The sequence below is a fragment of the Meira miltonrushii genome, assembly GCF_003144205.1.
Source record: "Meira miltonrushii strain MCA 3882 unplaced genomic scaffold FA14scaffold_3, whole genome shotgun sequence".
Lineage (NCBI taxonomy): Eukaryota > Fungi > Basidiomycota > Exobasidiomycetes > Exobasidiales > Brachybasidiaceae > Meira > Meira miltonrushii.
In genome coordinates, this window is record NW_020289945.1 from 2,003,895 (window position 1) to 2,017,083 (window position 13,189).

The window sequence follows — 13,189 nt, forward strand, 5'->3', positions numbered from 1 at the left end:
TTGTGTGGGAGGTGTGACTTGTGTGGGAGGTGTGACTTGTGTGGGAGGTGTGACTTGTGTGGGAGGTGTGACTTGTGTGGGAGGTGTGATTTGCGTGGGAGGTGTGATTTGCGTAGGAGGTGTGATTTGTGTGGGAGGTGGGACTTGTGTGGGAACAGTGCTGTAACCATCACATGTATTGTTTTGTATTGCTTGATGATATGGAGCTATCTCTGCTGGAACTGTACAGTTGCAACTTGCAACTACGTGCGGTTGAAAGGCAATTTGGCTATCATTGAGCGGCTCACCTTTCGTGTAAGAAGGAAAGCCAAACAGCATCATGTTTTGGCAGATTTGAGCTCCACAATCACAAGGCAGCTTCGTTCTGTTCCAGCCAAGAATTTGACATTGAGGATCGTATGGACAAACGAACTTGCATTCAAATTCGGGTTGATTTCGAACCTGTCCACAATCAGGTGTTTGGTACGGTAAGATTTGTGGCGTTTGGTACGGTAAGATATTTTGTCCATCATTAAAGGGAAGTGCTTGAAGTTTCGTTTTGTGCTTCTTGATTTGCCCATCGTTATAGGGAAGCGGTTGAGGTTTCGGCTTATGCTTCTTGGATGAATGCTCCTTGTGTCTCTTGGATTTGGTGCATGAGAGACTTTTGTTCATACCTTCGCTCTGCTCAACATTTGCTGTGAGGATTTAGGAAACAGTTAGCGGTAGAAGCTTAGCTCTTGGTCTAGCGAACATACCTGGCAAAGTATAAGCAATAGAGAAAAGGGCAGAAAGCAGTAAGAAGATTATCTTGAATCTATGCATTTCATGGAAAAGATGATTGGGGGAGAGTGGTGTGGGAACAATGATGGGGGAGAGCAATCAAGAAGGTGATGCAGTCATGATCTAGAACATAACGTACAGGAAGCAACGGATGAACAGCACCGAGACTGATTTAATTTGCACGGCAACCGCCCATTTAGACGTCAACGGCAGCGTTGCATACTGTCCGGGCCTGGAAAGTAGCACAATTTTGGGTCATGCTTCCGTTTCTGCAAGTCAATTGGAAGGTAAAAATGATCATCGCCGATCTTTTTTTGAATTTCAGTCTTTAAGTGCATGTCCCGATTTGCTTGTGATATGGTGCAATTTCTGCCGGCACACAATCATTGGGAAAGCAGGTAGCCAAAATGTGTGGCTGAAGTTTGATTTGCTTATTCGTCAGCGGTGGACTTTGCTTATCGCCTATTGATCCATATAAGAGCCCATCCGCACAAATCTGTTCAAATTGTTATGGTCAGCTGATGGTAACAAAGATCGAACAAAGAAGCAAAAAAGTTCACCTGTGATGCGCAGGAGCACGGAAATGCAGTAAGATTATACCCAAGGGTTTGACAGTTGGAATCCTCATAACATTCAATACTGCAAACCGATTCCGGATCAATATCGCCGCAAAATGGAACTTGATATGGTAAAATCTTCACCTCTTCTTCCTCTAAGTCGTGTGGCTGATTTTTACCGCCTGTAGAACATCATTAGGTCAGTCATAAACACTAGACGAGGTTCGATTGACCCACTCACTTTGTGCTAGCGAAAAATAAAGGTTCAATAAGATCAACAAAGTGCATTCGTTGAAGCGCATTCTTTTGTGATGATGTTGGTAGGAGATCGATTGATTAGGTGCGTCCTGGTGTACCTTACTTAATTTCACAGGAACGGAACAGATTGCGCCGAAGGGGTCTCAAGCTTACCCAAAGCGAATTAATAATAGAATGATAAAATTGAATCAACGAAATTATGATCACAACCCCTAATCAAACATTTATTGCAAGTACCAATTTGTTTGTGATACGGGGCAATTTCCGTAGGAACGTATCCGTTGCAAGCAGCCTGGACATGTGGTGTATTCTCTAATTGTTCATCAGTCAGTGGTGTACCTGAATTGTACTTTGGGGGTCCATAAATTTTTCCATCGGGACAGTACTGTTTGGGAGCAAATGTTCAATTTCGTTGTCAATCATCAGATTTCGATCATGACCAAGAAAAAACTTACCTGCGCAGGACATGCACAACTGAAGACCGACACATTGAAGTCTAAGTTCTGGCATCTGAAATCTTCATAACATGGAAGGGTGCACACATCATCTGGGTTGTCATATCCACAAGAAGGAGTCTTGTACGGTAAAATTAGAGGTCCGTCCTCTGGGAAGCCTGATTGGCTGTTTCCACCTGTAAAGAAGAGATGAACATGTAAGATAACCAAAGATAAGACTCTTCTCTACTCACTTTGTGCAAGCAAGCCAGAAGTACTGATTAAAGGCCAAGCGAAGATAATGGCAGTCTTGAAGAAGAGCATTTTTGGTTTACTAGATGGTTTCAGGATGAAGATGACTTGAAGCTTGTCAGAAATTCTCAGCGATTCTAGTGTCAGAATAAAGGAAAGCGGAGGCTGAAATGAGACTTTGATAGCCGCTCCGCTCCGTAAAGGTGTATTTAAAGTTTGATTGACGCAAAGCGGCTCCGTAAAAGAGTGAAATATTATTACTGTTGTTTACATCAGTATTTGTGTTCAGCAAGAAAGGTAAGAAAAGGCTCACTCTGGCTGATTCACCTTGATGGCCGTGGAAATCTGAGTCATTATATGAGCGTGTACATGGCTGTCCGCTCATTTGCCGCAAGAGCCAATCTGTTTATGATGAGGAGCAATCTCAGCTTGAACACAACCATTGCATGGAGCGATGACGTGTAATTGTTTGGCCAATTGAGCGTCTGTAAGAGGATGACCAGAAATGTTTTGATTATAATACGGAGGTCCGTAAATCTTGCCATCGCTACAGTAAGTTGCAGGACAATCGCACCCGATTTGAGTAACATTCCATCCTAAAACTTGACAGCTTGCGTCCAAGTCACATTGTTTGAAACATGTATAGCCTGGTGGCGTTGAACCACAAAGTGGCGTCAAGAATGGCAAGAGCATTGGACCATCGCTCGGATGAGGATCTTGATCAGATTTGGCGTGCTTCTTAGATCGCTTGACTAAATGGTCGATACCTTATGAAATATGAAGAGCGTTAATATTAGATGAACAAGCTCTTACATCATCTGTTTTATACACTTACCTTGAACTTGTAGGATAAATAATAAAGCCGCAAAGCAGATTGTCAAGAAGGTAAGAGTCGCTTTGAGTGTTGGCATTTTCGCTATGTTTGCTGTGGGGTAAGTGAAGGTTTGAGAGAGAGTTTCATACTTTCTTTTACCTACATCGTATCCTAGCTAATTCATTCTCACAAAATGATCATATGATCAAATTACGGTACCGTGAGTTTTATCGGTGGCGTATATTATCAACGGAAATTAATTTTCGCCGTCATCATAACGATGTTCGCGTATATTATGATACTTTGCCCACTTGATGATAGCATTCCTGCCTACGTAAAAGTCTATACATCATAATGCACGATCTAATGCATCTAGGATAATTGGTAAGCTAGGCTTGAGCTCAGTTGTAGAGCATTCAAAGATGGTGTGTATGCATGAATTGAAGAGGAAAAAGATACATGAATGGTACTACGGCCTTTTCTTTCGTCAAATCCAGAGATGATCTCTAAAGCATACGTCAAGGGCTCTTTGTACAATTAGCCACAATTACCAATTTGTGTGTGATAAGGAGCGATTTCTGCAGGTACACAACCGTTCGGGAAGCATGAAGCTAAAACATGAGGTTGTTTAGCGAGCTCTTCATCCGTCAAAGGTTTGCCTCCGTTATCATTGTAATCTGGCGGACCATAAATGTTACCATCAGGGCAAATTTGTGCAGGACAAGCACATGAATAAACACTGACGTTGAAACCAATGGTTTGGCAGTTCGGATCTAAATCACATGGAATCGAGCATAGGAACCTTGGATCTGTCTCTCCACAAGCCGGCGTTGGATAGGGCAAGACCTGCGTACGTTTGGCTAGCTTACCATCTGTTTGTTATACAATTGTGAGCTCGATTAGCCCAAGGGATTAGACATGCTGTCTCACTGACTCACCTGTCAATTTCAAGCCATTGATAGCCAGAACGAAGATAGCAGTAAACACGAGTAAGGTCGACTTTAAGTGATAGAAGAACATCTTTGGAACGAATTGGAAGAAGGGATGTGTTTGAGACGCACTTCGGGTAAACATATATATTTAGCCTTACTTTTATACCTTACTGAATATAGCCACGGTTTCTTATTTGACTGAAGTTAAGAAGAGGAAACGGAAATCCGTATGCAATAAAGCGGATGTGGTCATTGCCGTTTAAGAAATATTGCTACTCCGGCCAAACACGCATTACCGACTACCGTTTGACTAAGTTTGTTTATTGTACCAAGCTCTCTTCTTTACACAAAAAAGCCACAATATCAGGTTTGCGTGATATGACGGACGCAGAATTCATAAATAACAAGAGGAAATAGGGGTTGCCCGATTAATTTATACGCTTCTCCGACAATTCATTATTCTTCCACAACGATCGGAAGACGAAATAAGATGGTACCGCCTGTTGCAATTTGGGTAACTGATCCTGCTAAACAAATGCAGCCGTTGTGCATGTACATTCAGCATTTCTCAGACAGATCCTATTATTGATATATTCCACACTTTGCCAGTACGTCTTAGGTTACGAAGCAAATCTTTGACCCAACTTTCTGTGTCACACAGAACTCATGAACTTTGACATGGCAACTTAAAACTCCAGGCTCTATTTGATGAGATCGATTAAACAAGCTTTGAATTAATCCAAACTCGACTTAATGTACGCAAATGGTAAGATCCTATTGAAGCGTACACTTTCGCTCGTTATGAACTGTTTGGCTCCGGATCCGTACCTTCTGGAGGAGTGCAGACGCCAATCTGTTTGTGAAAGGGTGCAATGGCAGCAGGAACACAACCATGAGGAAAACACGTTGCTCGAACGTGTGGTTGCTCAGACAATTCTTCGTCCGTCAAAGGTTTTTGTGAGTAGTAAGCATATATCTTACCATCTGGGCAAATCTGAAAGGACGAAAAAAAAAAAGAGGTCAGCTTAGAAAAGTAGGGATGAAGAAAAGAACCTTAAAACTTTACCTGGGCCGGACATGAGCAGGGAATCTTGCTTCGATCGAATCCTAAATCTTGACAGTGTGGCTTCTTTCTGCAAGTAAATTTGCATGCATGTTTCGTATTCGAACCGCAACTTGGTGTTGAGTATGGTAAAACACTTCCATCACGCTTGTTATTTCCTTCTGAAGTACTTTCACCTGAAATGAAATGATTGTTAGTGCAAAGTGTAAAAGAAGAATAAATTCAACGTACCCATTGTCACAAAGGCGAAAAATGCGAAAAATGCCAGTGAAATTTTTGTTGAAATCGATCTCATGATTTGCCAACAAAGAAATGAAGAGTGATGGAAGTAAAGAGGAGGATAAACAGGTACGCACCCACCCCTTTCGTGAATGGAAACTGTTTTCAATATAATTTTGGATCGTAATTTGCAACATTCCTCTATAGCAACCCCTCAATCGGTGCAGTATTTCAGGCAGAGTATTAAGTGTATTCATTAAAATGATGTTATACGACAGTCGAGATCAGGGGTCGTATCTCATGAGCAAGTATTGCTGAAGCAGCAATCTGGCACAACCAATGGCATCCCAAAATCGTCTTGGCCTCTGCATTGGTCATCTGTAGAGCTGCCATCTTTGCATGAGTTATCAGCGCAACAATCTGGCACAACAAGTGGCATCCCAAAAGCGTCTTTAGCCCTGCATTGATCATCTGTAGAGCTGCCATCCTTGCATGAGTTATCAGCGCAACAATCTGGAACAACGAGTGGCATCCCAAAATGGTCTTTGGCCCTGCATTGATCATCTGTAGAGCTGCCATCCTTGCATGAGTTGTCAGCGCAACAATCCGGTACGACAAGTGGCATCCCAAAGTCATCTTGGCCTCTGCACATGTCATTCGTTGAAGGGGTTGGGTCGGTTGGTTGCGTGTTGGTAGGATGACCTACAATAAGGTAACATTGTGTGTCAGTATCATTGCGAATCAAATAGCATTCAAACTCACCCTTCACCACTAAAAAGAGTAGTGCAAATAATGGCAAAGCGAGTTTGAAAGAGAGCATGTTGAGAAAAGTCGAGAAATGGGGATAGAGAATTGAGATCAGATGTGGTAGATGTTAAAGCCTTGCATATCGTGAGACTGAAGTCCGGATGACCCAGTAAAATTTGTGATTGACGCCGTTTTAGGGACTTGAATTTTCGGACGGGTACAGAATGAACATTGCTTGGCAGCCGCATGTGAGCGGTGTGTAATCTCTTTCGGCGTCGTGAATTCCTTCCCCTTATAAGCAGAGAGATTTCCTCTATCTTAAATGAAAAAGCCGCAACAGCATCTAAGACAGTTGAATTATTAGAGCTTACCAAGTATTGATCAAGGGGGAGGTATGTTGGAATTAAGCGAGGGAAGTTTTAGCGGCCCATATCCCATGTTTAAATGAACATTGATCGGCCTCCGCTTTTTCACCTTTTAAAAAGTTCTCCGTGGGATAATTTACGATCGAGAGGGCTTTCCAGATCACTTTCTTCATTTCAAGTGTTTCTATGAATCAATATTACAAGATCTTACAAGCTCAACATAACCACAAGAACATCAAAGATGTTTTAAGGCCCTATAATAAATGTTTAGGAGAATCAATTCTACTGGAACACCATCTTTCGAAGATCAGCCAATCGCATTTCATGAATAAATCATACTGATGGTGAATTTGGCTTGTCAGGATCTGCACAATTGCCTTGAGCTTTTCCATAAGGAGCAATAGCAGATGGCGTACAGTTGTAACAAGGTGCCACAACATGAGGTTGTTTGGCCAAAGTATCTCCGTATAGAGCCGGTGCTCGCCGATAATCAGGATAACCGTACATATAGCCATTCGAACACAAAATTGCTGGACAAGCACACGGCAAAGCTGTATGATTCCAACCAAGAGGTACACATGAAACGTCGAAATTGCAATTCAGATCGCATGGTGCATCGATATTTCCACAATCTGGTACTTGGTAGTTGATGTGTACTGGTTTTGGCTCATCGTCATCGTCGCCTGTGTTCATGAGAGAAGGTGTTTTTGGTCAATTACTATCAGCACTTTGCATCAATGACACTTACGTCTGAGCCAGCTGGCCTGAGTGACGGAGAATAGCACGGCTGAGACGATTAGGGCAAACTTATAGTGAAGCATTTTTGAGCACGGAGGATCTCAGAAAATTCGGGCTGAGATGGTTGATTGAAAGAATAATGATAGACCCTCTCCCATTCAACAATCTCCCATTCCGTCTATCTGTGAGTTTAAGACCCTGTATTCCTTACTACGCCGATCTTTTCAGGAGCGTTATCGTGCCAAAGAGTTGAGCAAGATGTTCACGTACCTTTCCAACTCTAATAAGTTTTAACTTTATACCCCTGTACAGGCTCTCTGTTCCTTTTTCATATTCTGGGCGCCTTTTGCGCAAACTACACCTCATGAAGGAGTCAGTATTCACCTCCTTAATTTTAATTTCCGCCTACACAAACACAGGGGTCAACAAAAAGGCCACCCTTTCTCAACAAGGATAGGCACATATCTGATAATGAAGGAGCATTTCATCACATTAATAAGAATAAGTCACTTGTATGGCCAAGAAGGCGACGGAAAGAGCTTCATGAATGATGACACCTTAGTTGTTGGATTTGCCTCCTTCTGAAATAGCAGGGTTCAAGCAAGTAGGTGCATAGTCATCTGGCTTATAAGTAACAGTTTTTGGATCAGAATCACTACCTGAACCACCTTGGTTTGATCTGGAAACGGAAGGATCCAAATTAGGATTTGAACTTGCAGGATCTTGATTAGGATGATAAATCTTTGTTGTAGAAGAACATCTTGATGAACAATCACCAATTTGAGTTCCGTTTGGCGAGACTTGTGAGCCTACACATCCGAAGCAAGGTGCTTTGACGTGAGGTTGCTTGGCAATCTTTTCAGGTGTCAATGGTTCACCTTTTGTATAAGCTGGGAATCCGTAAAGCTTGCCGTCAGGGCAGTACTATTGGAGAGAAAGAAAGGGTTGCGTCAATAAGTTGACCGGAAATGGTGCGGGATGACAGATACTTACTTGAGCAGGGCATGCGCAACCTATCTCAGTTCTGTTAAAACCGAGCGTTTGGCAAGTTGGATCGAGTAAACATACGGTTAGACATTGTTCTAACATCCTAGTTTGAGGGTCAGTAGGAAAGCTACAATCGCTGGTGTTGTATGGCAACAATTGAGGTTCCGGGAATGGGTTGTCTGAATTATCAGGAACGTCAAACTTGAGGTCCTTTGGAGGTTTTTCCATTGGAGTTGCAAAGGTGGAAGTGCAAAGCACAGCCAAAAGGAAGAAAAGTGCGATAATAGATTTCATATTGAGAGTGTTGTGAAGGGAAGATCTTGATTTCAGGTTTTCAACGCTCTCTTATATACCATTTGATCAACAAGATCATATATTAAGTTTACTTCGGTTTTCCGTCTTCATTTCGTCGCCGCTTTATAAAGGTACCGATCTATTGAAACACAATTATCACATTCCGCGCATATACGGAAGCCCGTGTTCCAATATGTCAATGCCATGCCTGCTCTACGTTTTCAACGTTAAGATTTAGGCGGCCCATCTTACAGCACGCACTTATTTCCTAGCAGGGCGCCGTTTAGGGTGTCACATCAATGAATTGCACCTTTTCCCATCAATTAAACCCCTCGCGACCCCTTTCATCTGAAACCGCTAGATGGTATTCATGGTATCGATCTATTCAAACTCAATTACCTCATTCCGCACATACACGGAAGCCTGCGTTCCTACATACCAACGCCATGCCTGCTTCCTATTTTCAACGTTGAAAACAAGGCGGTCCATCTTGCAGCACGCACTTATTTCCCCTCCCAAAAGGGTGCCTTTATGAGTGTCATATTAATGAAATTACACATTTACTCAGCATTCCAAACCCTAAGCAACCCCTGTCATCCGACATTATTGAATGGTATTCATCAAAGCATTCGCAGGAGTACATTTTGGAAAGATGGCTATGACCAGATCGAAACTACAATTTCACATACAAGGAGCATTGACTTGCGGACATTTATGAATAATATCATCGAGCGATAAAAGTGGTGCAGTTGTATGGTCTTCAACTCCTGACGGATAAATTAGGTTGTTTGGGCACAATTGACAAGGGCAAGCACAACCAATCTTGCTCCTATCAAATCCGATCGTAGCGCAATCAGGATCAGAAACACAAACGAAAAGGCATACAACCATTGGATTTGGACTTGAAGATGATGCATCCAATCCACAATCTTGAGAAATTGCAGAAACTTCATCTTGTGAAAAAGGTACCTCATACGGGAACACTGTAAGACGAAAGTTTGGGGAGGATAAGTCAGAGATTGTATAGCACTTTTTGCTCTCAGTGTCTTTACGCACAAGCTGCTGAAGCCAACCCCACAAATAGAAGAATCATGACATTTGTCAAAAAGAGGCTGAGTGCTTGCTTCATCTTGCCACGTTTGATGAAGTATGTGCTACGCTACTTGTTGTTGTTCAAGGAAAGGTCTCCTAGCAAGAGTCGTTTGACTTGAAGGGGAAATGTACAGAGGTTATGAAAGGTGAGAATGAGAGGAGATTGATGGTGTTGGGTGAACGAGATTCCAAGTGGCTCATTTTTGCATACAACGGCTTCAGCTACTACAAACTATGAATTTTTTTAACCAGATTCGGAGCCGATGTTTAATGTGATATCATCACCCGATTGATCATTATTATCGCACGGATAGACAACGTCCGGACAACCCTTCCTTTGATCGTCGGTCAACGGCTTGGAATTTTTGTAATTTTGCACGGGACCGTAATATTTATGGTCAGGGCATAGCTGCAAGTGGAAAGGGGCAGTTTGATCAGTATCATGACAAGTCCGATATGGAAGTGGTGCGGGAGCTCAATCTCTTACCTGACAGTGACAGCCACAGGACAATTCGGATCTGTTGAAACCCAATTGTTGGCATGAAGAGTCCATGGGACAGACGAATAAACATCTGTAATTAGTCTGAGGCGAGCCACAATCTTGTGAAGGTTCATCACGACGTAAGAAAGTACGCGCCTCCTTTTTCATTCCTATGGGAGAGGGGATGCTTTTTTGTTAGTGTATGCAGCTATGGACAGATTTGCTCACAACAACTCACTTAAGCTACTCGCTGTCGCCATGATGCTCACAGCATATAAAACTGCAATAGCATAAACGACCAAACGTACAGATTGTTTCCACATTGTCGATGTTGGATGAAGGTGTGAGATGGAAGTTAGAAGTGAGCTGAATTGCAACTTGACCTTCCATCCCCCTCCGAATCGCGAGAAAGGGAGTTTCGATTTTGCACAGCATCAGGGTCATTTACCCGTCTCGGCCCGACTATCGGTGTAATTCTAGGGGCCGATGGACATTTATCTTCCTTCTCTCCGCTGCCGATCCTGACTACGTCATACAAGGGACATGTAACTTGGTCACTTAGAGCTCGGCATCTTTTGCATGGCCTGTTTTGTATCTATGCCGAGAACAAGGCCACGTTCAGAAGAGTTCTTTAATCAGTCATCAATTGTTTAAGCTTGAATAAACATAAGGTACTACAGAGGTGATCTCTTGAAAGAGAAAAATAGAAATTGTTCAAATACGACATTGCGTACAGCGAAAAATTGAGGAGCCTTTGATGCTCCTGAGATTTACAACATGCAATTAATTGCATGGATATTTGACATCGGGACACTCCTTTCGTTCTTCTTCCGTTAAAGGGACTGGACTCCAAGCTGAGTAATAAAGTCCATCACTACAACGATTGCACTTGCAGCCACAAATAGAAATGCTAGTGTCATAGCCTAAAGATTCACATCCTGGACCAGGTGATGGACATGCGATTTCACACGAAATAAATCCACCCTTGCCACAATCATCTGAAGAGAGTGTTGAGGGCATGTTGGCAAGTAAGACCAACATGCCAGTGGATGCAACGAAAAGAGCTTGCTTCATGTTGATGTTTCGGTTTTCAGATCAACGGTTCATTTGAAGAGTTGTGGTGATGGGTGTGAGAATTGGAACAGTAGCTACAAGTATGACTTTATATACCCTTTATTCGGGGCAGATTTGTGACTCTGCCGCTAGTATGTTTGCCACTACTTCTTCTGCACACTCTTGGCATTCCTCCACTGGCAAGCCACAGTCATCGGCGTGCCACTGTTACACATGATTGCTCTCCCATCTTGGTATGTGCTCGCATGACAAGAATACGAGTTGAATTTAACAGAACGCAAATGCATAAGCTCATCTTATTTTTCTCTAACAAAGATCGTGCTATGTATGCTGATGTTCAAATCTATGCTATTAAGGTGATTCGCGGGCCTCATGGGTTTGCAATAGGTGTCTTCAAGGCCATTAAAAGCATAGAAGTAGTTTCTTGCTCCCTTCTTTTAGTAATGGTTCTTACACGGATGCGTGACGTCCAAACATTCGCTCCTTTGATCTGCTGTCAACGGAGTTCCTTTCTCGTAATCTAACGTTGCACGATAATATTTTCCATTAGGACAACGTTGACAAGCGCATCCACAAGCCACTCCAGTACGATTGTATCCTAACGTTTCACATCGTTTATCCGTAGCACATTCAAGAAAACAAATGAAATGTGGCTTGCCACAGAAAGGAGTGTTTGTAGAGTCTGTATCGCGGCCAAAGAGCATATCATTTGTCTCTTCGACTTGACCTGAAACTTTCTGTCAGTCATTCTCCCTTTACCTCATACTTTTCTTCAACTCACCCAGAGAAGCTGCTAACGTCATACTGGTATACAAGAGTACCATGACAGTGACTACGGTGAGATAGATTTGCGTCATACTGCTGTGTTGTTCTTGAGGCAACAATATGCGCAGGAAGTTGTGGTGGTTGTCGGTGAAGAAAAGCTGCTTTAAACAAGAGAGAGCTCTCTGATACCTGCCGATTTTGCCGACAATGTTGCCGTCATGGCTCAGCCTCTCATCATGCACACTTTTGGTTTTGCACTACTTGCAAGCTATATCAACTGCTCCGTGCAACACATTGCTTCTTACCTTACCTCGACATCTATACACGACAAGATTCTGAGCCTAATGAGATTTGTATCATTTTGAACATGCTGCTATGAATGCTGACGTCCAAAAATGTGTTGTAAAGGTGATTCGCAAATCTGAAAAGGTTGCAACAAATGTCATTAATGCCAATGGTAGCCTGAGACTGGACTCCAACTCATCCCTCAACAATTTGTCTTGCACGGATGGGTAATATCCAAACAGGTGCTGCGTTGTTCCGGTGTCAACGGAGTTGAATTTTCATAATCAATGATGCCACGATAATACTTGCCATTTGGACAACGAATACAGGCGCATCCGCAAGACACATAGGTTCGGTTGTACCCCAATACTTCGCATCTAGAATCCGTAGCACATTCAAGATCGCAGTGGAAACCAGTATGCTTACCGCAGAAAGGTGTGCTTGCAGAGTCTGTATCGCGGCCAAAGAGCATATCGTCCGTCTCTCCAACTTTACCTGAGAATGAGAGAATAATCAGCTACTTTGCTTTTCTTCTATATCTCTTTGTTTATTATTACTCACCCATTGAGGCTGCTAATACCATGCTGGTATACAAGAGTACCATAACAGTGATCACGGTAAGATAAATTTGCTTCGTCATGCTGCTTTGGTGTTAAAAGCAAAGAGATGCGCAGGAGACTGTGATGATGGTTGTTGTTGGTGAAGAAGAGCCTCTTCAGTCAGGAAAGAGCTTCATAATATCTGCCTGCTTTGCCTAGAATATTACAATCATGGCTTACTCATCTCACCGTGCACACTTTCCTTTACACTACTGACAAGCTATATAACTCGGTAAGTAAGCTTGTGGTACGCATGATTGTTTACTCTACGGCGATCGGTGTATTTTGTCACACAAAATGCCGAGCAAAGAAAGCACAAAAGCAATAACCAATCAAATCAGATTCATTTCAACAGTCCATGCTGCTATGACTATTAACGTCCAAGAATATACCATGAAGGTGTTCGGCGGGACAATCCGGTACGATTGCTGTAGGTATCATCAAGATCACCAAAAACATGAGATCGAATTC

The 13,189-nt window shown here is 42.6% G+C and overlaps 8 protein-coding genes across 8 annotated transcripts in view; all 8 read right to left on the reverse strand.

Moving 5' to 3' along the window:
• Nucleotides 1–2,335, reverse strand: part of FA14DRAFT_180619 (uncharacterized protein) — a gene marked incomplete at both ends in the record, with an annotated part of 2,569 nt that extends 234 nt beyond the window's left edge. The window contains 6 exons of the mRNA XM_025501020.1: nt 351–677; nt 1,376–1,501; nt 1,561–1,566; nt 1,815–1,962; nt 2,033–2,208; nt 2,266–2,335. Of these exons, the coding sequence (XP_025354285.1) occupies nt 351–677; nt 1,376–1,501; nt 1,561–1,566; nt 1,815–1,962; nt 2,033–2,208; nt 2,266–2,335 (853 nt within the window). The remainder of the gene's footprint in view (nt 1–350; nt 678–1,375; nt 1,502–1,560; nt 1,567–1,814; nt 1,963–2,032; nt 2,209–2,265) is intronic.
• Nucleotides 2,336–2,644: 309 nt separating this feature from the next.
• FA14DRAFT_180620 (uncharacterized protein) lies at nt 2,645–4,097 on the reverse strand (the record flags this gene model as incomplete). The annotated part of the gene is made up of 4 exons (XM_025501021.1): nt 2,645–3,030; nt 3,099–3,188; nt 3,629–3,949; nt 4,016–4,097. The coding sequence occupies 4 exons, from the start codon at nt 4,095–4,097 to the stop codon at nt 2,645–2,647; spliced, it is 879 nt and encodes a 292-aa protein (XP_025354286.1).
• Nucleotides 4,098–4,808: 711 nt separating this feature from the next.
• FA14DRAFT_180621 (uncharacterized protein) lies at nt 4,809–5,367 on the reverse strand (the record flags this gene model as incomplete). The annotated part of the gene is made up of 3 exons (XM_025501022.1): nt 4,809–5,003; nt 5,076–5,248; nt 5,304–5,367. 3 exons carry the CDS (start codon nt 5,365–5,367, stop codon nt 4,809–4,811), a joined length of 432 nt encoding a protein of 143 aa, XP_025354287.1.
• Nucleotides 5,368–5,589: 222 nt separating this feature from the next.
• Nucleotides 5,590–6,111, reverse strand: FA14DRAFT_156661 (uncharacterized protein; the record flags this gene model as incomplete). The annotated part of the gene is made up of 2 exons (XM_025497846.1): nt 5,590–5,993; nt 6,054–6,111. 2 exons carry the CDS (start codon nt 6,109–6,111, stop codon nt 5,590–5,592), a joined length of 462 nt encoding a protein of 153 aa, XP_025354288.1.
• Nucleotides 6,112–6,736: 625 nt separating this feature from the next.
• On the reverse strand, nt 6,737–7,224 carry FA14DRAFT_156662 (uncharacterized protein; the record flags this gene model as incomplete). The annotated part of the gene is made up of 2 exons (XM_025497847.1): nt 6,737–7,086; nt 7,152–7,224. The coding sequence occupies 2 exons, from the start codon at nt 7,222–7,224 to the stop codon at nt 6,737–6,739; spliced, it is 423 nt and encodes a 140-aa protein (XP_025354289.1).
• Nucleotides 7,225–7,699: 475 nt separating this feature from the next.
• Nucleotides 7,700–8,422, reverse strand: FA14DRAFT_156663 (uncharacterized protein; the record flags this gene model as incomplete). The annotated part of the gene is made up of 2 exons (XM_025497848.1): nt 7,700–8,065; nt 8,135–8,422. The coding sequence occupies 2 exons, from the start codon at nt 8,420–8,422 to the stop codon at nt 7,700–7,702; spliced, it is 654 nt and encodes a 217-aa protein (XP_025354290.1).
• Nucleotides 8,423–9,634: 1,212 nt separating this feature from the next.
• On the reverse strand, nt 9,635–10,326 carry FA14DRAFT_161577 (uncharacterized protein). The gene is made up of 3 exons (XM_025499176.1): nt 10,234–10,326; nt 10,002–10,165; nt 9,635–9,923 (listed from the first exon to the last, which is right to left on the reverse strand). The coding sequence occupies exons 1-3, from the start codon at nt 10,316–10,318 to the stop codon at nt 9,759–9,761; spliced, it is 414 nt and encodes a 137-aa protein (XP_025354291.1). The 5' UTR covers nt 10,319–10,326; the 3' UTR covers nt 9,635–9,758.
• A 402-nt stretch (nt 10,327–10,728) lies between these two features.
• Nucleotides 10,729–11,115, reverse strand: FA14DRAFT_161578 (uncharacterized protein). The gene has a single exon (XM_025499177.1). It carries the CDS (start codon nt 11,067–11,069, stop codon nt 10,779–10,781), a length of 291 nt encoding a protein of 96 aa, XP_025354292.1. The 5' UTR covers nt 11,070–11,115; the 3' UTR covers nt 10,729–10,778.
• Nucleotides 11,116–13,189: the final 2,074 nt, after the last annotated feature.